Genomic DNA, 22,531 nt, shown 5'->3' with positions numbered 1-22,531 from the left:
ACTGCAGTGCCCAGAATTCTTTAAGGAAAAACTGTGGCTCAGGGGTTGGACTAGAGGACCCTTGGGTACCTACTAACTCTACAGTTCTATGATTCTGTGAATGCACATGGAACCATGTATTGGTGTGTGCTGAAAGCTACCCACCCTTTGGTTCTGTTAAAATCAGTTAGTCACAGCTAGCTAATTTATGAAAGTGTGGCTAATTTACAGCACAAGCCTGTGCATGTATACTCAGAAGTAAGCCCTGTTGACTTCAACGGGGGTTACTCCCAAATAAGTAGGTATAGGATTGTGGATTCTTAACAAGAGAGGAGCAGCTTTTGATTTAACTGTCTCACCTGCTATGGACTATTTAATGGAATAAAGTGACTAACAGTTTAAACTTAATGACGTCTACTCAGAACTAAATCCTTGTAAATTCCATGGGGCTTACTCCCATGGACGGAGAAGTAATTGCATGTAAGAATGCCAGGTAAAACCAAGAGAATAATCTCAGAATAATTCTTTCTAGTAGCACCTTAGAGACCAACTGAGTTTGTTCCTGGTATGAGCTTTCGTGTGCATGCACACTTCTTCAGATACACTGAAACAGAAGTCACCAGATCCTTAAATATAGTGGGGGAGTGGGGAGGGGTATTACTCAGAAGGGTGGTGGGAGTGATTCCCACCACCCTTCTGAGTAATACCCCTCCCCACTCCCCCACTATATTTAAGGATCTGGTGACTTCTGTTTCAGTGTATCTGAAGAAGTGTGCATGCACACGAAAGCTCATACCAGGAACAAACTCAGTTGGTCTCTAAGGTGCTACTAGAAAGAATTTTCGATTTTGTTTTGACTATGGCAGACCAACACGGCTACCCACCTGTAACTCAGAATAATTGCTACCGCTAATATTGGGGTAGCATCCAGCATAATCCTATATACTCAGAAGCAAGTCCTGCTGAATGTAGTGGCTCTTACTCCCAGGTAAGTGCAGTTAAGATTTCACCCTTAGTAAATCAGTTTTCAGCCAAGGGTCATTCATTCTATCCCAGCCTCTTATTGCCCCCCCCCTTCTATTTTAGCCTTATGGTTATAAACTGGCCATCATAAATATAATAATAATAATAATAATAATAATAATAATAATAATTTATATGTGTCCCGCCCATTTGGCTGAGTTTCCCCAGCCACTCTGGGCGGCTCCCCAACAAATGTTAAAACAATAGTTATAATACAGTTAAAAGAACATGGATTGTATGAATCTACAAAAATGCATGAATATGCAATAGTAACTAAGCTTATAAGGCACAGTAAACAAATAAGAACTAATCATAGTCGGGACAGCAGCGGGGTAGCTGCCCCCCTAGATCAAGTAAATAAATAAAAATACTTAACTAACTGACCAATCAATCCACAGATATCTTAGTTCTGCCCCCCCCCCCAAGCTGCCTTATCCCGAATCCAAGCACTACACTCCCCAGCAGTAGCGATGGCCCTCCAGGGATGGAGACGGGAGCTTGGCCCACTCTCAATCCCAGGTGCCGAAAGCAGACACTCCATCCACAGAGCCTGGCCCCGGGGGCGACCCCCCCCCCCACAGCGCAGGACCAGGGGGTGCAAGCACTGTGCCTCTGCCCCCTCACCTGGAGAAGACCCCACCTGCACCCCCCCCCCCCAAGCAGCGCCGGAGGAGGGAGGGAGAGGCAAAGGGAAGGATGCAGCCGTTGGTGGGAAGCCGTTAGAAGCAGAACAGACCCCGCCCCCCTGCCCGCGAACAGCCCGCCCCCACCACGCATGCGCGATGCTGCCTCGGACGGAGGAGGCGGGGCGAAGGGCTTTCCGACGCCACCACCGGCTCCCGAGCGCCTCTCCGAAGCCCCTCGGGAGTCCCTTTCTCCCGCCTAAAGATTCCCGGCGCTGCTGCTGCTGGGAATGGTAGTTCTGTGAGGGGAAAACTACAATGCCCAGAATTCTTTGAGGCAAAGAAGGTGCTCCCAATGTGCTTTAAAAATACACGTTCAGTGTTAATGCAGCCTATTCACACGGTTCCCTTTTCACATACCTCCCTTACTGTCCTAAAAATTAAAATTATCCCTACCTGGACTGTCTCTTGAAAAATCATATTAAAACCTTTGGGCAGAAGGGAGGGAAACATATAAAATCATTTTTTGAAAAAAGAAAAGTCGCCCCATTTCTATTGAAGCACCAGAGCTTCCAGAGCGGAAGCAGGCTCTTGCACTGAACGTCCGTCGGTATATCATCCTAGTCAAAAGTGCAATGTAGAGCAGTGCAGAAAGCGTCTGTCAACCAGCCCTGATTTGTGGACATTTCCCACTTCTTAACCTGCATGTGGAAGTTTCTGATCAGAATTGTGAAGTTGTATAGAGCTCTCTCTCTCTCTCATACATCTCTATGGTGGAAGGAGGAGACCTGTCCTGCCCTGTTGGTTCTTCCAAGCACTGCTGAATGTGCGGCGCCTTCAGAGGCACGAGTCATTTTCAGGACTCCTATAATAAGATGCAGAATCGGAGGAAGGGAGGAAGGCTCTGGCACTTTTGACCCACCAAACTTCTGCTGTCAGCTTTTTGAGTTAGGAAAGGCTATTGAGAATTGAGCTCTTAGACTTAACACAACTGCTTAAATTTGTGAAAATCAAAGGTGTCTAAATAAATGGCAGAAACTTCACTCTCCTCTCTCATCTGAAGTTGGTTGAAAGGACATCCTGTTGTGTTGTTTATCAAGAGATGGATACGAAAAAAAGAAAGAGTATTATCTTCTCAAGTGATGCAGCCTTGGCAGCTCTGAGCGAGGTTAACCTTTCCAGACCCATCATTTCCCTGGCAGATAATTTGGGTAGGAACTCCCTTATGCAAACTAGAATTATATGGCTGTACCTGTAACTCCTGCCCACCTAGCAGTTTGAAAGCACGTCAAAGTGCAAGTAGATAAATAGGTAGTGCTCCGGCGGGAAGGTAAATGGCGTTTCCGTGCGCTGCTCCGGTTCGCCAGAAGCGGCTTAGTCGTCATGCTGGCCACATGACCCGGAAGCTGTACGCTGGCTCCCTCGGCCAGTAAAGCGAGGTGAGCGCCACAACCCCAGAGTCGTCCGCGACTGTACCTAATGGTCAGGGGTCCCTTTACCTTTACCCTTCCCTGCAAGCAACAGGCATCTTTGAACAGGAACAGAATTGGCCGCCTGGCAATCCCAGCAGATAGGAGAGGCTTGTTGCTGCCCATCAGCCGTAATCCTATTATGACAGGCTGCAATTCCTCAATACTTGAGGAAACTGAGTGGCCACACCTGGCTGGCACCAGGGTAGCATGAGAACATAAGAATCATAGAAGTGTAGAGTTGGGAGGGACCCTGAGGATCATCTAGTCCAACCCCCTGCAATGCAGGAATATATGGCCGTCCCACATGAGTATCAAACCTGCCACAGTGCCAATTGTATTTGTTAAGAGGATGAGGGAAAGGGAACAGTTCGTCATAAGGACCAGGATAAATGTGGCTGAAATTGCGTCCTTGACAGCACCATCCTGGATTTGGAAAATGGATACCAGGAGCCATGGGTGTAAACAGGATTTACTGTGGGGCCCCAACAGCATACAAAGCAACATGGCTAATTTGACCCAACAACCGCTAGCCACCGAAGCCATGAACAAAACTCACTGTGAACAACCATGCCCTGGCCTCCCCAACAGTGTTTGATACTCCCATTGTTCCAGTCGCATATCGCCACTGGCAACCCCCCATCTTTCTCCCCCATCTGACAGTGTCTATGATAGCAATATCTCACACCAAATGTAACTGACCTGTAGATAGGTCTCTATGAACTGAAAACAGAAACGTTATATGTATGTTTGTTATCCATGAAAATCTTTCACTAAAAACAATTTTTAAAAGCACTGATCACAGGATAGCATCCTTCACTGCACTTTAGGACAACATGCGGGCTTAGGGAGTGTGGGCATCTCCACCCAGAGATCAAAGATTACAGATTTCAGTTCCTTTCCTAACCAGAAAATCCACACGAAGTATAATCCTGATTACTGCAATGCCACGATACAAGATGATTGCTAAATATGGAAAGTGCAAATGAAATGTATTGGATTTACCTTGCAATAGGTCCAGTAGCATGTGGTAAAAGCAAATAAATATAGCTGATAGAAAACTATTTTTTCATTGGATGTGATAAAATTGGGTATCTGGTTATTGTAAGTTAATGAAGTAATTTAGACAAACTTCCATATTTACCATTCAAAAATCCAGTATCAGAAATCCAACACATTGACAGCAAAAATATGTGTGCTATTGTAATAATTCTTAGCCTTGTTAATTTCACACGGCTTAAAAAATCTTCATTATTCATTTCCGTTTGTGCACTTGGATTGGCTGTGTTTGTGATATAGTGGTGTCCTGTTGTGTTTGGCTCATACTAATGGGAAAGGTATCTGGCTGCCTTTTTCTTTCAAAACTATAACATTCAATTTTTTCTTCAGCAGAGACGGTCCTAGTGCTTATTAAACGAAATCCTTCTTTGAGTAATAAGTCAACCAGTAGGCCCAGCACATTAGTTCCATTAATCAATTTCCTCTGATCAGGTTTTATAGAAACGTATCTGGAAAAAACATGAAAAAAATGTTAGTGCCAACATGTACTAGATAGTATACACCTACACTTGGTATTTTGCTTGCTACCAGTACAATAAAAATGATTAGCAGTCTTGCCATAATTATTGCACATGCCTAAATATAAACTAGAATTGGATTAAAGCAGACAGCTGAGGTGTAAGGTATATGATTAGAGATGTGAAGGCCTGGAAAAAACCTGGAAAAATTCGGGGGGGGGGGGAACCGTTTTTTCCCTGGAGCCTTTTTTGTTTTTTCTGAAAAATTGAAAAAGATAAAAAAAAATAAAAAATAGATTGTGGAATGTTTCATTTTAACATGATGAATAAAATATTTTAAGATAAGGGGTTCAAATATTTTATAAATCATTTCTAAAAAATACGTATGGTATCGGATTATTCTAATATCTCTGAGGACAAGAAAGTCCTAGGTTACAAACTGAACTCTCCAATGCGAGAACAAGATACATTTCTTCCTTTAGGAGGTGCTGTTGCTCCATTTGTTACAAATACAAATAAATATTATTTTAAAAGTAATTTGTTTGTAATAATTGTTTGGATACACTATATTTTTAGTATGTTGGTTGTGATAATTTTATGTCCATTAAAATTGCCCATAGTTATATTTTATATTTCTAAAGTAACAGAATGACTTTCAATCTGGAAAAGAAAAAAGAAGTGCTAATGTAGCATTTTTTTCAATTTTTCCAAAAATTTCCATTTTTTTCTGAGCTTCAAAATTTCCAGAAATTTTATATCTCTATATATGATGAATGTAGTACAATTAGGAAGAACCTATTTGTATGAAGCAGGGTTTAAAAGAGAAAGTTTGAAAAAGGTAGGAACACTTGTCAGAGTTGCATGAGAGTACATATGCTATTTGAATTGTGTTAGCTTTGAAATCTAGAAAAATACCTTGCTATAAACTGATCACTGTAGTCAGTGCCACACTGGAAAATGACATCATGATGGGAAGGCCTCTCCAAAGAAAGGGGAATCAACGACTTCTGTGAAGGGTCATTATGGCTTTTCCAAGTTGTTCCAACAAGCTTTTCTGAAAATACAGTGATTCGTCCAGCCAGTTCACCAACAGTGATGCTACAAGAGCCAAATACCCGGAAAAAAGCTTGCATTTCTTGGATCAAGAATCGTATTTCCAAGATCTCTAGCTTTGGTCTCAACAAGCTTTCTGGACTCAGAAGGTCAGCCAGAGAGTAAATTTCATAGAAATCAGCCTCTCTCTGCAGCCTCTGGTAGTCTGAGAAGTCACAGGGCAGAGAAAGTTGTCGTGTTCTTAAGAAGTCCAGAATATAGCTGAACAGAACTCCATCACGGTCTATAAAGAACTGGCCATTCACCAACCTACATTCCAAGTCATTGCCACCCAACATCCTTGCCAATCTAGATTCAGGGAATTGCTGTAGCGTAGAACGCCATGTTGTGAATTTCACTCCTCCCACATTCAAAATGCTCACATCTTGATTGTTCATTTTTCTCTTCTCGACAGGAAAACAGTGTCTTCTGGCAGAGTGTCTCCAAACTACCAGTACATACGTAGAGGCAAAGAGCAAATCCTGCCCTGTGTTATGGGAGAGAAAGGCTGAGCAGACAGGATTCCCCAGCAACAACACTGAAGTGTATACCGGTAGTTTTGTTTACAAGGCTGGGCTGGTTGCTTGGGAACCAAAATACTGCAACTGAAATAAAGCATCATTTAAAAAAAAAAAAAAAACATGTTGAAAGGCAACGGGTGAGATTCTGACTGGCCAGAATAGCATCCAGTTTAGGACAGATCATGACCTACTTCCTTCACCCACAGCAATCTACCCAAATAAGCTGCCTATCTGTGAGGCAGTTATTTCACAAATGCTGCTAGAGCTCAGATTTGTGATCAAGGAGATACACAGGTCTGTTCTGGAAGCAAACAGATTTGTAAATTCCTATCTTGGGCTACAATCCTAAACCCTTACCTGGGAGTAAATACTTCTAAGTAGACATGGTGGATATTTCACTTTACAGCCTTTGGGAACAGAGGCTGATCTTAGGAACAAGTTCAACATTTTTGTTAGATAAGCAGCAATTTGGTATTGGAGTTCTCAAAGAACTCTCAGGTCACCCTAAAGGATACTAATATGCCAAACCCTGGGTATGTATGTGGTTAGGGGAGGGGTAGTAACTCTGGTGGGGGACATGTTGTGTTCATTTGGGGGCAGTTGGTCCACCTCTGGGCCCCATCCTGCACTCAGCTTTCACCCGCAGCTCCTAGCTGTCAGCATGAGACAGTGGCCACAACTCAGGAAATGCCTTTGACTTGCCAGCTAATCCAGGTGGGGGTAGCCAATGGGTCTCAAAATCCTTTGCGGATTAGGGGCTTCCCTTGCATGTGAAGATGGGCTTCAGTGGATTAAACAGACAGGGTCCAACAGTGAAGAAGGTTGTTTCTGCACATGCTGTAGAGGCAAGTGAGGGGCAGGTGGGGCTTGTCAGTCCATGTACTCATCTAGGAGAAGGACAACTCTCTGATCCTAACCATCTGCTGCCTTGTAGGATATCTTTGGGAGAATAAGCTAAGGAGTAAACCCTACAAAATGCAGAGAGGGACTCCCTAAGATGGCTTCTTGTATGCCTCCTTCCACAACTCCTGCAGCTAGGCTGATGCCAAACGTAGTGCTCTGCTTTCCTTTGGACCCCATCAGCAAGGCCAAGGGTGGGTGGGTCTGGACAGCCCTTGACCCTGACCCCCTGCTATGCCGGCAATCGGTCCAACACCATCAAGTGACAATAATGGGTCTGACTCAGAAACAAATGGATCCCAAGCTGACTCAGTGTCTCCCAGAATGCCCCATTTTGGAGCTTCCCATCAGTGGTATTTTCACTGTACTTTATAGGACAGAGCCATTTTGAACTTTATATAGTACTTTATATGACACAGCTGTTTTGAACAGGGCAGATGAAGACTTTCCCTCAATTGAAACCTCTGGAACAGTGTTTGGACAGCAGGCTAAGATGGCCTGACCAGCACCAGTAGCCTTTTTTCTTCCTCCACCTTTTAACATGCATCCTAAAGTTTTCTCAGGAATTCAAAAGATTGCACACCACTTTGTAACAATTTGGTTGGCCTAATTTATTTCCCTAATATGAATTTAGATTATATATTTTGGGTGGGATTCACCTAAACAGACCTGTCAGCAGAATCCCTGCATAAGGACTTCCACAACAGGGCTTACCCCCTCTTCTGTCCTTGGTATTCCTTCAAATTGGCTTGGCAGCATTAGAGAACCCCCAGAACACCACATGCAGGGGAAGGGGTTTTACCCAAGTACCTTTCAAATATTTTGAAGTATCAGTGGTTGGACCATAGAAAAATGACATCATGATTGCTTAATCACTTTTTAAAAAGCTTCCAAAGTAATCACTTTGAACATACATTTCTTATTATACAAGGGTAGAAGTTACAAAATTTTGTATTTGCACATAAATTGGGCAATATTATCCAACATCACAAGGGTGTAATTGACACATTTTTCACTTAGAGTGGCAGCACAATCAGTCATCTTCTCCCAGTAGATGATAGCATGATCTGCCATCTCTGCTGTGTCTGCCAGATAACCTGTGCCAAATGCAGATATAAGTATTTTCCAGTGCTGGAGAGTGTTAGATAGAAAGTCCATAAAAAATATCTGTGTGGCAGCAAGTATAAGGAAGGAAAGCAAAACAATCACAATAAACTTATGTAAGGACAATGGAGAAAATGCCCAGTTAAAAGTACATTTTTCCTGAGGTAAAGAAAGTTTGTCCACATCAGCAAGCTTAAATTGTTCCCACTGGCTTGTATCAAATCCTTTCATTGTTGAATTGATGTTGACAGTAAGACAAGGCAGTTTGGTTTCCTTGATCACTTTGATTTTCTCTCGGAATTCTTGCATCTGTTGCAAAAACACAATGGGTTCAGACACCTCTTTAAAGGCTTCGGCAATATTAAAAGCGCTTCGTTGTTCTCGTATAACAGTGTTCAGTTTATTAATTTCTGGATCGTATGCCTGCATGACTGCAAGCTTCATCGTCTCAAAATCTGAAAGTATCTCATTCTTTTTTTGTTCCAGTGTATACTGCAATTTCTCAAAAAAATCTTTTACTCTGTCATAGTCCTTTGTCAGCATCTGGAGGGCTTTGCGCTTGCTGGCTTCCAGGGTGTCTAGCCGAGAAAGTGCATCCCCACAACGCCATGTTTCAAAACCCTGGAACAATGTTTCAAAAGCAAGTTTTTCCTGAAGATAAGCATCTTCAATAGAACAAAACACATGCTTTATATGATCTCCTCGAGTTGCACAGATACCACATATCAACTGTGTGTCTGTTTGGCAGAAAATGTTGAGAGGCTGACCACTGTGTACTTTACACACAGGCATCTTGGAGGTTACCTTAATCTTGTTATATTTCTCTACAATACCTTTGAGGGAATAGTTGACTTGCAGGTTGTTAACCCCTGTCACAGTGGTTTCCTTCCGACATGTTGGGCATTTGAAGAGAGACTGTCTCCAAATTACATTCCGAGCATTTCCCTCCAAAATCCCTTCCAAACATTTCTTACAGAAGTTATGTGAGCAGGGTAGGGCTCGGGGATCCTCAAACAAACTACAACAAATGGGGCATGTAAGATCTTCTTCAAGGAGCTCCATTGCGGTCTGTAATAAAAGGAGAGAATTCAGAGAATTATATAATGATCACAATCCAAGAAACTCAAGTATCTTGTCTGCCATCCTACAGGTGTATTAAGTCCTTCAGCCAAAGCAGTGAATGCTTAAACACTTTATTTCACAAGAGATGTGGATAACAAATTCTACACCGGCTAAAAATACCCAACTATGCAAAATTCTACATTTGCTTTTCACCTTCCTTTTCTCATAGCTAGGTAGGGCACAACAGGGGTGGGGAGGCGCCTGGTTCATGCCCCCCCCAGTTTGTGCGTCCGGGGCAACGGGACCCACGGCAGTACCCCCCCCCCATTATATGCTGTTGATTCGAGCCCCACATGGGGCAAAAGATTCCCGCATTGCAGTGGGTTGGACTAGATGACCCATGGGATCCTCCCTTCCAGCTTTACACTTCGGCGATTCACTTCCGGCGCTAGGCGAAAACGTTCCCATAAAACCTGTAGCTTTTCCGAAGCGGACGGGGGTATTTTTAACGCATTTCTCTGGGGGATTTATTCTCTCCGTCGCTCTGGGCCACATAAAGAGACCCGCACATTCAAGGAATTAAAGTAATGTCGCCCCCGCCCCGCCGCGGCCTTCATCTTCCGCCCCCCGAATGACCAGACCGGCACTGCGGGAAGGAAAGGGAGCCGCGCCGCCTCCCTCGCGCAGCCCCGCCGCTTCTCCTCCTGGTTCGAGTCCCGCTCACCAGCCCGTTGCTCAGCAGGCCGCAAAGCCGCCTCGGCCGCCCCGGGAGGCGAGCAGGCCCGTCTCCAGGCTCCTCGCCCCGCCCCGCGCTACTGCGCCTGCGCACAAGTGCTCCGCCCCTCTCTTCCCGCCTCAGATATGCTCGACGTCGCGCGCGGCTCAAGGGCGGGCGCTGGAGCCACAGCGAAGTCCCCGTCCCACCCCCGTGGTTTGTGGCACAAAAAAGCCACGGCGACCCCTTATAACGTGACAGGCAACGCTTGGCCCCCGGTCGGGGGGTGGGGGTGGCGCCTGAGTGACGCGGGGGTTCTGTGGGGATTTGGCGCAATACGGGGCTGTTCGGGGGCAAGAGCCTCGGGAGATGAAGGGCGAGTCGCTTCGTGGGGCCGCCCGTCCTTCGAAGCCCCCGGGAGTCAGTCCGGGGTGTTGGCGGCTTTCGAGAGACGCAACCCAGCCTTGTGAGGGAAAAAGCGTCCCCTATGTCGCCGGGACTACAGCTCCCATAATCCCCGGCGGTTGGCCCTTGTCGCTGGGCATGATGGGAGTTGCAGTCCTGGCGACGTCGGAGGCCGAGCCAGGGCACACGCGGGCGGCGGTGTGGAAGTCGGGCTCGCGCAGACAGCGAGGGGCAGAGGGCGCTTCCTTCGCATGGCGGCTCCGGCTGGGTTCTGAGCGGAGAAGCCGAGGGCAGGAGAAGGGGCCATGGCGGCCTCGTCGGGCTCTTCGGCGCCCGGCCCCGTGTGGTGCTGCCTGCGCTGGGCCTGCTGCGGAGACGCCGGCGGCGGACATATCGCCCTCAAGGAGATGCCGCTCGTGCAGCTGGACACGCACAGGATGGGTAAGCGGCGGCGGCGAGGCGGGCGAAGGGGCTCCGGAGCACGAAGAAAGAAGCCGCGCAGCTGCGAGGAAGGACCCGTCGCCGTGGCCTTGAGGCCCAGTCCGGGGGATAGCATGATTAACAACAACAACAACAACACCCCATCTCTCTCTCTCTCTCCCCCCCCCCATTTTTCAAAGGAGCGATTGCAGCGAGTCTTGGGGCTGAGGCAAGATTTCTCTGCCCCCCCATCAGCCGAAAGCCCGACGCTCCCCACTGGGCCTCACTGCCCCCCACACTTAATATTTATCGGCTCTCAGCACAGCTAAGGGATTGTGGGAGCTGTAGAAAAACAAAATAGTTGAGAAAGGCCGGTAGATTTTAGTAATACTATTTAATGTTAGACTAGAGTGAATAACCTTTTGTACACCCACCACCATCCCAGAGGGGAGGACACACAGCCCACCTGGGGAAATGCTTCTGCTCTGGCAGGTTCTACTCTATATATTCTCTCAACTGCAAAAGGTGCTGGTCTGGGAGAGACAACGAAAATTTCCTCCCATAAATTGTTACCCACCCTCAGAGCCGTCTTTCCCATTGGGTTTACTGGCACGTTGCGCCAGGGTGCCGGCCTCTCAGGGGCACCCCAGCGAGTGGGGGAGCTGTGCAGCTTTGCCGGCAGCCTCCCCTTTCCCTCCTGCATGCCTGCCAGGGTGTGCAGCTTACCTCCCAAACCTCCGTGGGAGGAAAGCGATCCCCACAGAGGCTTGGGAAAAGGTCAACAACTCTGAGTAACGGGGGGGGGGGCAGAGGGATCTTTGCACCACGGCGCCGGATATGCTTAAGATGGCCCTGAGCATCCTGCCATTTCAGTTGGGAGATAAATTCTTCCTTTTATTTTCCAAGGCTTAGCAGAAGAGCAGTGGCTACCTTGTTATCTTATTTATTTTTTATTTATTTAACTTGTACATTGCCCTTCATCTGTAGATATCAGGGCAGTTCAAAACCTTTCACTCGCACTTGTAACATCTGGTCCGAATCCCAGTTCCATCCTATTAAAAAAATAGGTTTGATTAGCACTAGGCACCCTCTCATTTCTATTTTCATCCACATCTTTACTTTGTTCTTTGTTCTAAGGTAGCAGTAGGGAATCTGTGATTACCCAGGTGTTCATAGAATCATAGAACTGGAAGGAACCTCAAGGGTCATCTCTAGTCCAGCCCCCTGCAATGCAGGAATCTTTTGACCAACGCGAGGCTTGAACCAACAACCCTGAGATTAATATTACAAGATTGAGAATCTCATAATCCCTGGCCACTGACCATGCTGTCTGGGGCTGATGGGAGATCTGATCTGGAGGGACAGATATTCCCTATCTCTGACCGTGGCAGGTTTGAGATAATGGGGATAAAACAAAAGGGGTAGTAATTTGAGCATCTATTTTCTCAGCTGTGGGATAGGCAAAGCAAAAATGTACCAGAACCACACAGATCCAAAATACACTTTCTAGATCTTATTCAACATCTTCATCAGTCTTATTCAACATCTTCATCAATGACTTGGATGATGGGCTTGAGGGCATCCTGATCAAGTTTGCAGATGACACCAAATTGGGAGGGGTGGCTAATACCCCAGATGACAGGATCACATTTCAAAATGACCTTAACAGATTAGACAACTGGGCCTAAGCAAACAAGATGAATTTTAACAAAGAGAAATATAAAGTACTACACTTGGGCAAAAAAAAAAATAATGAAAGGCACAAATACAGGATGGGTGATACCTGGCTTGAGAGCAGTACATGTGAAAAGGATCTAGGAGTCTTGGTAGACCACAAACTTGACATGAGTCAACAGTGTGATGCAGCAGCTAAAAAAGCCAATGCAATTCTGGGCTGCATCAATAGGAGTATAGCGTCTAGATCAGTGTTTTTCAACCTTTTTTGGGCAAAGGCACACTTGTTTCATGAAAAAAATCACGAGGCACACCACCATTAGAAAATGTTAAAAAAATTAACTCTGTGCCTATATTGACTATATATAAAGTAATTTCCCCACGGCACACCAGGCAACATCTCGCGGCACACTAGTGTGCCGCGGAACAGTGGTTGAAAAACACTGGTCTAGATCAAGGAAAGTAATAGTACCACTATATTCTGCTCTGGGTCACACCTCACCTGGAATACTGTGTCCAGTTCTGGGCACCACAGTTCAAGAAGGATACTGATAAGCTGGAACGTGTCCAGAAGAGGGCAACCAAAATGGTCAAAGGCCTGGAAACGGTGCCTTATGAGGAACGGCTTAGGGAGCTGGGTATGTTTAGCCTGGAGAAGAGAAGGTTAAGGGGTGATACGATAGCCATGTTCAAATATATCAAAGGATGTCATATAGAGGAGGGTGAAAGGTTGTATTCTGCTGCTCCAGAGAAGCGGACACGGAGCAATGGATTCAAACTACAAGAAAGAAGATTCCACCTAAACATTAGGAAGAACTTCCTGACAGTGAGAGCTGTTCGGCAGTGGGATTTGCTACCAAGGAGTGTGGTGGAGTCTCCTCCTTTGGAGTTCTTTAAGCAGAGGCTTGACAGCCATCTGTCAGGAATGCTTTGATGGTGTTTCCTGCTTGGCAGGGGGTTGGACTGGATGGCCCTTGTGGTCTCTTCCAACTCTATGATTCTATGATCCTTCTGAAAGAGAAACTAGGAAAGTTGCATAAGGAACAAAAGATGTCAACTGAACTGTAGTGATAATCAAAACAAAAACAAACAGGCACATAACTTCTTTCACTGCCCTGGCAGGTAAGTTTTTGATAGTTTCACTCTTGATTTGAAAGATAAAGTAGGAACTCCTGCTTTCCATTACTTCTGTTTTTTCTAGGGAAACATATTTCACAACCTGGGGACTGCTTCACACTTGTTGAATTTCATACTCTGAAGTGATGTCTGTGTGTGCTCCCTTGTGTGACAACTCTTTCACAGCATGAACATTAAAACATGATTGCAGATATATACTTTTTCTACTTTTTATATGTGGTAGCAATCAGAATTCATTCACTGCAGGAGTGTATATATGTTAAATGATATAAAAAATAAAAAAACAAATTCCTTCCAGTAGCATGCACATGAAAGCTCATACCAATAACAAACTTAGTTGGTCTCTAAGGTGCTACTGGAAGGGAAAAAAATTATTTTGTTTAGACTACGGCAGACCAACATGGCTTCCTACCTGTAACTAGAGCTATAAAAAAATAATTGTGTACCCGGTAATTGTCATGTGAGTAACCACAGGCCTTAATCATGTCCAGAAGTGTCTGTCCTATGCATATCAGGTTTCCTGATCTTGGATTAGGACATAAATGCAGATTATAATAGGACAACTAATTTTTGCCCCCTTCTCTTATAAAACAATGTGAATTATTGCTGAACAGAGTGTGAGGAAAATCTAAGGACAAAACTGGAGTTACACTGGGAGCTGTTTTTTCTCTGTCAAGAGGCGTTCCAGTCTCTTTGGATTTTGAATACTTAACTGGAGTGAATTTAGAGTACTGTAAGCATCAACTTTGTCTTGTTTTGGGAGACTGCATGGATTTAATTCATAGACTAATGAAACTCCTTAGAATTTTACAGTTTAAAATTAAGGTAATTCAAGAGCACCTCTAATCCTTAACACACTATCACACAGTATAAAGACTGGGCAGAAATTGTAACACCCTTGCCTTCCCAGGGCTTGTCCATGGTGGAATTTTATGTGGATTTGAAGCTTCTTGGATTCTCTAATAACTTTTGTCAGCAGCAGCCTCACAATAATCTCTATCCAAGTGGCAGTCTGTGCTCCCCCCACCCACACCTAATAGGGATTTCCCCACAGTTTAAGGCTACATTCTTGAACATATTTATAAGGTAGAAAGACACAATGAACATAGCATGACTTAGTTCCAACTAGATAGGCATAGGACTGAGCTGCATAGCTGCAATCCCAACCATACTTTAAAAAAATATTTTGTGACAAACACAACAACAATAAAGAGGGGACATGTCTCTTAAAACTTTCATTTTGTCTTTTTAAAATTGTTTCTGTCTTTGGGGTCAGATTTCCCATCAATGCAATTATCCAGGTTTGCTGGTATCACTCATATAGCAAATTATGTCCTAAATCTTTCTGCCTTCTAACTATTGTCAGGCATGCTGCTGATAGTAAGAATTTAAATAAATTCTTGCTTAAATGGGAGTAAGTTCCTCTGAAATCAGTTGGACTTATTTCCAAACATACTTGTGCAGAATTGTGCTGCATGTCTTAAATGGAAGTTCAGAATGTTTAAGTTTGATGCTTTTAATTCTGCAGGAACAGATGTTGTCATTGTCAAAAATGGACGACGAGTATGCGGTACGGGAGGCTGCCTAGCCAATGCCCCTTTGCATCAGAACAAGAGCTATTTTGAGTTTAAAATCCAGTCTACAGGTCAGTCAAAAAGTTAACGCTCTCAAAAATTCATCATGTTTTGCTCAGATTGGATTCAAGTCATTGAGTAAAATCCACTGTTGGATGAGCAGGCTTCTGCTCACACCCTGGGTCTTCATCCTTCTCTCCCCTTCCATGCTGTAGCTAGCTCCTTACTGCTCCTCACATCTGAGAATCATAGATTTATATGAATGAGAGCCAACAGACTGAAGCTCAATCCAGATAAGACTGAGACACTGTTAGTGGGCAGTTTTCTAGACCGGTTGAGGACTTTTACCCTTTTCATTAAATTATTCACACCAGGATAGCAGTTCACAAGTTAATTTCTAATGTAGCTATTGCAATAAAGTTATTTTTTTCCAGGGAGGTGTCACGAAGGTGTTAGCTCCTTGCTAAGGGTGCAAAGGTATCCTAGAGAGGCTTCCGCTGGTTCAGTCCTGGCACCTCCACTTAAAGTGTCAGATTGCCTGAGACCTTGGAGAGCCACTGCCAGTCAGAGTAGAGCCAGTTGGAGCTGTTGTTGGCCATGTTGATTTGCAAAATGCTTTGCTGGCAACCAAGGGTTCCTCCAACTGCCTTATGCAGCCAGGTGGCAGCACCTCATTGCCCAGAAATGCTCCACAAGGTTTATTTCTCATAATTCAATGTAGTTGGGATGAGGGTTCATTAAAAAAATGGCAAGGGCTTTTTGAAGGGTTCTGTTGCAGTTGAGCAGGGGTGGGAAGATAAAGGTTTGGTTTGACTTCCTGATCAATATATGCTCATTATTTCACCTACTGTCGTGACATAGCACAATCAATTGTGTGTTTAATTGGAAATAAGCTATTTGGGCAAGGGTGGGGGAGCGTCTTGCAAGTTCCACCAGCTTTGCCCATTGCCACTGTACTACACTAAAGTACATTCTCTCTCTTCTCTCTTCTCCCATGGCTGTGCCATTCCATTTCACCCCTCGCCATGTATTCAGGAATCTGGGGTATTGGTGTTGCGACTCAGAAAGTCAATTTGAATCAAATTCCTCTTGGGTGTGATGTGAATAGTCTAGTACTGAGAAATGATGGAGCTCTGTACTACAATAATGATGAGAAGAACAGATTGCCAGCAAACAACCTTCCACAAGAGGGTGATATTGTGGTGAGTTTCTTTCAGTATTGCTTATATGAATGACCAGAATTGATGGTGTTTCCTCTAAGCCAAAGCTAACTTCAAAGCAGATGTGATAATCTCTGCTGTATTTTGCACCAACAGAGTCCAGTCAAGCTGGTCTTTATGGAAAGTTGGACTTTAATACAGAACCTCAAGGTCCTTAAAAGGAACCTGCTGCCATAATTCAGGCCAAAGGAAGAGCACACATTCAATCAAATTTAATTGATATAAATAATAAATTTATGGCTTTTACAATGTGGTGGGGTGCGTGGGTTTTTATGTAATTTGTTTTCTCATTCTGTATTTTTATGTTGTGAACCACCCTGTGATATTCAAATGAAGAGTGGTATACAAAACAAACAAACAAATAAGGAGGGCTTTGGGTACTTGATGTAGTGGGGTATTGGATGCAAGTAGCTCCCTGAAAATGTTCATATTTTTAAAGTAAGTTCGTAGCTCTTATAGCTGTGAAGATAATGTTGAAATGTTTTCCACAACATTCGGTTGTGGCTATGTTTTTTTAAAAATAAATAAATGAAGTGGAGTCTAAATGTCACATTTGTCTTACAGGGAATTACATATGACCATGTAGAACTAAATGTTTATTTGAATGGGAAAAATATGCACTGTCCAGCCTCAGGAATTAGAGGAACTGTCTTCCCTGTGGTATATGGTAAGTTGGGGTTCTCAGGACTTACAGTGGTGCCCCGCTAGACGAAAATAATTCGTCCCGCGAAAATTTTCGTCTAGCGGGGTTTTCGTCTTGCGGAGCGGCAATGGGAGCCGCGCTCCGCAAAAACGGAAAAAAAAGACGAAATTTTTTCGTCTTGCGAGGCAGCCCCATAGACTTTTTCGTCTAGCGGGGCAGCCTCCCGCTAGACGAATGCTTTCGTCTAGCGAGTTTTTCGTCTAGCGAAGCATTCGTCTAGCGGGGTACCACTGTATTAACACTTTGACCTCCCTGCTAGATAGCTTCCTATTTTCCACATAGTCCAATATTATGAGAATGGGCTTATATTTTAATAGAACATTCCTACCCCCAATGTAAGGTTCCTTGTGGTCTCTAGGGTGGTCTGGTGGAGAGTTGGACAACAGCTTTTCAGTACATCCACTTGAGATTTGTTGATCAAGAACTTGGACCGGTGGCCATAGCTGCTGTTCTTTTCTAACCAAGGAAGGTTCCTATCATTGCTCTGCAGAATCATAAGGACCAAAGGCGGTGGTTCCTTTGGGATTTAGGCCACATCATCTTTCCTCCGCTGCCTTAACAACAACAAAAAGTAGTTCTTTGTGCTCAAGTGGGTAGTGCTGGGTGAATTTTCCTATTATGTTATTAAGTGCTACTCGCCTGCTCACTTGTAATGTGTAAGAATTGCTTTCCGGTGTACAGATAGAGAGGCTTTTTGAAGTTGGATGAGAACAGGTCAGCTGTTGATGTGCCACAAATATTTGTGAGCTATTAACTTTTGTTGTTTGAGTTGCAAGGCTTTGTTAGACTCCATCATAATTTCCAGGAGTATTGTTCTGCATTTTGTCAACATAAGCAACATTTTAATCAAGAAAATAAAGGTTAAGTCTCTGCCAAGGCTAGTTGAATGTGAAGTATGCATATATGCAAGTTTTTCACTATTTTCTTCTTCCTTCTTACAGTGGATGACAGTGCCATTTTGGATTGTCAATTCAGTGAATTTTATCACACTCCTCCAGCAGGGTTTGAAAAGATACTCTTTGAGCAACAGATTTTCTGAATGTTCCTACTCCCTAGCACTTTCTACAAAACCTATTCTTGCAAAGCTTCACATTATTCCTAGGACACAAACTTGTATTTAGAAATGTTTAGGTGCTTGGGGTGGACAACCATATTACCAGAGAAGTATGTGGCAAGTGTTAGATTTGACTATGGTTTGTAACATGGACAATATTTCCATTAGATGTAAAGCGATGCAGTCCACTACACTGTGATCCCTGTATGCCCACGATGACACTGTGCAATACATTAGTGTTATATGCTGTTATGTTCTTAACAAGTGTGAGAAACCACACAACAATTTATGAATTAAAAGTATTGTCCACAGCAGCTCACTATTTCACTACTGTAAGGTGTTTTATCTTTTTTTCTAATGAGATTTTAATAAAATGTTTAGTTCTGAGTGTTCTTCTGTTAAAAAATTAGGGCAAAATGCCGACTATAATAAGCAATTTTTTTATGTTTAAAGCGTTTATTTTGAACTCTTAATTAGTTCCTCGGGGGCTATTTCATTTATTTCCCCCCAGAAAATAATTAAAAAATTATAGGTTGCTTTTTCTCCTGTTTTTGTGAATGTTTTAGGTTGATTTTCTGTGTACTCGGAATATCAAGAATTCTGTAACGCTAATACTATAAATCCAGAAATCTGAAGCATGTTGTACATGGACTGCTACATTAAACTAAATACTTCTTACCTCTGAGAAAGATTTATTGGGAATAGTACAGCAGTTTTTTTTTTAAAAAAAGTTTGTACTTCAACATATTTGCCCCCCCTTTCTTTGCTATTTTCTTTATTTGCTAATTATTGAAAATTATGTCTTTGCATTTCAGATCCTTGAATATATTATCTTAATTCTGTTTACAAGTAGATTGAAAAAGCTAATTGCTTTATTGTTACAGTTAACACACATGCATACCCTGGCAGGTTTTTCAGCCTTATGAAGGACATTATTTTGGATTCTTTATATTCCACTGATACTAGAAATACTTATTTTTCTATTAATGTGCTATTCTTCAGAGAAGGATCTTTTCACAGCTTTCTTGAATCAGTGGAGAAGATATTCAGAATTCCTACATTCTGCTTTTAGAAAGATGTTTGTGCAACTACTTTTGCCCACTACTTTTAAGATTCCGGCATGTATTTCAAACAAACAAAAAAAAAAAACCCCCGCCATTACATCAGCCAGACTTTTAAGAGCTTTACTTATAATAGTGCAGGAGCTTGAATTAAAATCAGTGTGAATATATTGCCAAGAGGGAAAAACTTGTACTGAAGCTACTGAATACCGTATGTGTTAAGTGCTTGCCACTATTCGCTGGTTTCCTAAGCCAGGAAGGTGTTTTCCCAGGGGACAAACATGTATTTACATTTTGCATTTACATCTCTGCATCAACATGAACAGCCACGTTATGACCTTGGTACAGCAGCATTTTCTTGCTACTAGCTCCCAACACCTTCAAGACGGGGACAAGCTACGAACCAGGAGGTGTGTCCAGGTTACTGATTTAAAAATACCATGCACATTTGAGATGTATATTTATTCACAGGTAACTGAGACACATGGGTGCCAACTCCCTGTGTGCCCAGGCACCCACAGATTTTGGTGCCAGGGCCATGCATGCTGCATGGCACCCATGGTTGCAGGGCCAAGCTTGCACTCACACCTGCTGAGAGCACTTCAAGCATTAACTCTGAATGCTAAAATGACCCATAAATTTGGGCTGGGCACAGAATAGCTTTTCAGAATGTCATGGGTTTTTTATTTCAAAATCTTAAAAAAACTTATTTGAGGGAAAAGAGGGATAAAGGAGTGTACACATCAAAGCAAAGCAATGCCTCTATCAGAAAAGTTGTCTCCAGTCTAAAAAAGAAACTAGCAGTACACCAAAATGAACAAGCAGGAATGTCACATGTCAAAACTCCATTTAAAAACCCAGCAATTAGGGATTGAGTACCACTTAGGGTGGCGCTGTGGGTTAAACCACAGAGCCTAGGGCTTGCTGATCAAGAGGTTGGCGGTTCAAATCCCTGTGACGGGGTGAGCTCCCATTGCTTGGTCCCAGCTCCTGCCCACCTAGCAGTTCGAAAGCACATCAAAGTGCAAGTAGATAAATAGGGACCGCTCCAGCGGGAAGGTATGCTGCGTTTGCTGCTCTGGTTCGCCAGTAGTGGCTTAGTCATGCTGGCCACATGACCTGGAAGCTGTAGGCCGGCTCCCTCAGCCAGTAACGCGAGATAAGCGCCGCAACCCTAGAGTCAGACACAACTGGACCTAATGATCAGGGGTCCCTTTACGTTTACCTTACCACTGATATACATATCCCACTTCCACTTACCTTGTTAGCTGAACACTCTTTGAGGGCCAGGCAGAATCCTGCCTGGGTATGGAGAGCCAAAGGTCATTTACTGCCCCTCAATGCTTCCCCTTCCCCTTAAAATTGAGAGTGCAAATCAAATACGTGCAAACAAAGTCAAGTGTGCAGAGCAGAAAGCTCCAAGGAACATGAGTACAGTAAGCTCACAACTTACATGGGGGTTACGTTCCAGGGATTGTGCCTAAAGTAAGGTTATCAGACGTCCTTGTTTCCTGGGGGCAGTCCCCGGATTTACAAATCAGTCCCGACAAAATCCATTGAAGCTGAAAAGTGTTCCCTGATTCATTGAAAAAAAATCTTGTAACCTTGGCCTAAAGCCAACATTGTGTATAGTCAAAATACATGGGTTTCATTGGCGGGCAGGATTGCCAGTGTCTCCCCGGATTTTTGTCAGGGGAATGAAGTTCAATGTGCGCAAGTTGTGGGCTTGCTGTTTAGTGCATATTTACAGGACACATTTTGGGGAATGGTGGCTTAGTTCTGGTATTTAACAACTTGACAACCATTTTATTAGTTGTTAATCTGCTACAAAAGCAGCCACCCAGTTCTCTTGGTGCCAAAATCAGGTCCTTGAAGAATTAAGGTACTTTCAGATGTGGGCATCAAATAGAGAAGATAGACACCAGAATCGAGCAAATCGGACATTGCGTTCCGGAGATATTGATTTTTATAATAATAAACGTTTTGAGCTGTCAAACAGACCACCCAGAGTCCAAATTGTCCAGTTGCTACATTGTATCCAGTTATAATTAATAACTTCCCCTGCTGGATACAATTTAGTTTCAGTTCCATTGTTCTCGCAGCAGGGAGCCTGTCAATATCCACTTAGCGTGCAGTCAAGCCTGAAGGTGTTGAGTACATCACAGTCGAGCTGAACGTTCCATTTTGCAGGCTGGGCTGAATGCATTCTTCTGATTGGTGGACTTGCCATTCATTGAGAAAATGGCCCGTACGAGGAACGCTTTGACAGGAGCGCCCTCGGAGGCTTTTCAGAAGCGCAAATCGGGACTTTTGGGGGAACCCTTTATCGCGAGGGTTTATGTGGGTGCTTGTGCAACTAGTGTGAAGGGGAATGGCAGGGACAGGGGGAAAGGGGTGCCCCGCTCATCGTCGGGTAAGGGAGGCTTTGCGGTCCCGCACTCGCTAGTACGGAAGCCTCACGGTGGGACTGCGCGGTGGGGAAGGTGACAGCTGAAACTTTTCCTTATCACTCATAATCAAGGTTATCCCACCACCTGAAATTTGAGGGGGGAAGGAGACAGAAAATTGATACAGAGTTGGTATTTGTAAGGTGAAGGGTTAAAATGGCAGTTAAAGTACAGGTGGGATTCTTAGGTACCCTGCTCCATGTGGACCACATATTAATCACCTGGAGCTACAATGACATCAGATGACCAGTACAGTGTGCTTTGAATTCTGAATAATCAGTTCATGGGTGTAGCTGGGGGGGGGGGGCAGGGAGGGACAGCTGCCCTCCCCAAATCAATGAAAATACATAGCTGAGGTTCTGCTCCCCTTAACAAAAGGCCTCCCCCACAACAAAAACCCTGGCTATGCCCATGGATCAGCTGGTTGTGAGGGCTTTAAAGTTTGAAGTAGTTCTCTCTGTAAGCAGAGCACTTGGCTCTATGCAAGCCCCCCCTCCCCCCGTAAGCTCATCCGCAGTGCTAAAGAGAGCAATGGGGGCTGGGGGGGGGGGCCCTGCAAAGCATCACACACAGCTTTCTGTAAGTACCAGTACCAACAAGCAGCTAATGGGGCTTGCAAGGAGCTCCCACTCCGGCTAGATCAGAGCAATTTAATACAGATGAAATAGCAGTGCAATGTGGCATCTACACCTGGGGAAATTCTGCAGCTGTTCCATTTTGTCTGGTTCCAAGTGTGATTTTCTGAGCTTGAGGAAGGGGGAAACAGATGTTTTATTCACAGTGGTGATGTGCAGATGCTCTTCAAAAAATGAATGGACAAAGTGTGGTTAT

At 44.1% G+C, this 22,531-nt stretch overlaps 3 protein-coding genes across 4 annotated transcripts; 1 reads left to right on the top strand and 2 right to left on the bottom strand.

Moving 5' to 3' along the window:
* Positions 1 to 4,096: 4,096 nt before the first annotated feature.
* On the bottom strand, positions 4,097 to 6,233 carry KCNRG (potassium channel regulator). Its single transcript, XM_033145557.1, has 2 exons — positions 5,527 to 6,233; positions 4,097 to 4,602 (listed from the first exon to the last, which is right to left on the bottom strand). Exons 1-2 carry the CDS (start codon positions 6,099 to 6,101, stop codon positions 4,350 to 4,352), a joined length of 828 nt encoding a protein of 275 aa, XP_033001448.1. The 5' UTR covers positions 6,102 to 6,233; the 3' UTR covers positions 4,097 to 4,349.
* A 1,752-nt stretch (positions 6,234 to 7,985) lies between these two features.
* On the bottom strand, positions 7,986 to 10,105 carry TRIM13 (tripartite motif containing 13). The gene is made up of 2 exons (XM_033145556.1): positions 10,015 to 10,105; positions 7,986 to 9,296 (listed from the first exon to the last, which is right to left on the bottom strand). The coding sequence occupies exon 2, from the start codon at positions 9,288 to 9,290 to the stop codon at positions 8,064 to 8,066; it is 1,227 nt and encodes a 408-aa protein (XP_033001447.1). The 5' UTR covers positions 9,291 to 9,296; positions 10,015 to 10,105; the 3' UTR covers positions 7,986 to 8,063.
* A 501-nt stretch (positions 10,106 to 10,606) lies between these two features.
* SPRYD7 (SPRY domain containing 7) lies at positions 10,607 to 18,506 on the top strand. 2 transcript variants are annotated; one of them, XM_033145555.1, is made up of 5 exons: positions 10,607 to 10,851; positions 15,170 to 15,286; positions 16,251 to 16,417; positions 17,000 to 17,123; positions 17,371 to 17,600. In XM_033145555.1, exons 1-5 carry the CDS (start codon positions 10,716 to 10,718, stop codon positions 17,418 to 17,420), a joined length of 594 nt encoding a protein of 197 aa, XP_033001446.1. In that variant the 5' UTR covers positions 10,607 to 10,715; the 3' UTR covers positions 17,421 to 17,600. The 2 variants fall into 2 exon arrangements, with proteins under 2 accessions (XP_033001446.1, XP_033001445.1); XM_033145554.1 differs by lacking the exon at positions 17,371 to 17,600 and adding an exon at positions 18,080 to 18,506 and having other exon boundaries at positions 10,624 to 10,851; positions 17,000 to 17,102.
* Positions 18,507 to 22,531: the final 4,025 nt, after the last annotated feature.

The sequence above is a fragment of the Lacerta agilis genome, chromosome 3 (genome assembly GCF_009819535.1).
Source record: "Lacerta agilis isolate rLacAgi1 chromosome 3, rLacAgi1.pri, whole genome shotgun sequence".
Lineage (NCBI taxonomy): Eukaryota > Metazoa > Chordata > Lepidosauria > Squamata > Lacertidae > Lacerta > Lacerta agilis.
This window is presented reverse-complemented; position numbering and strand designations above follow the sequence as displayed.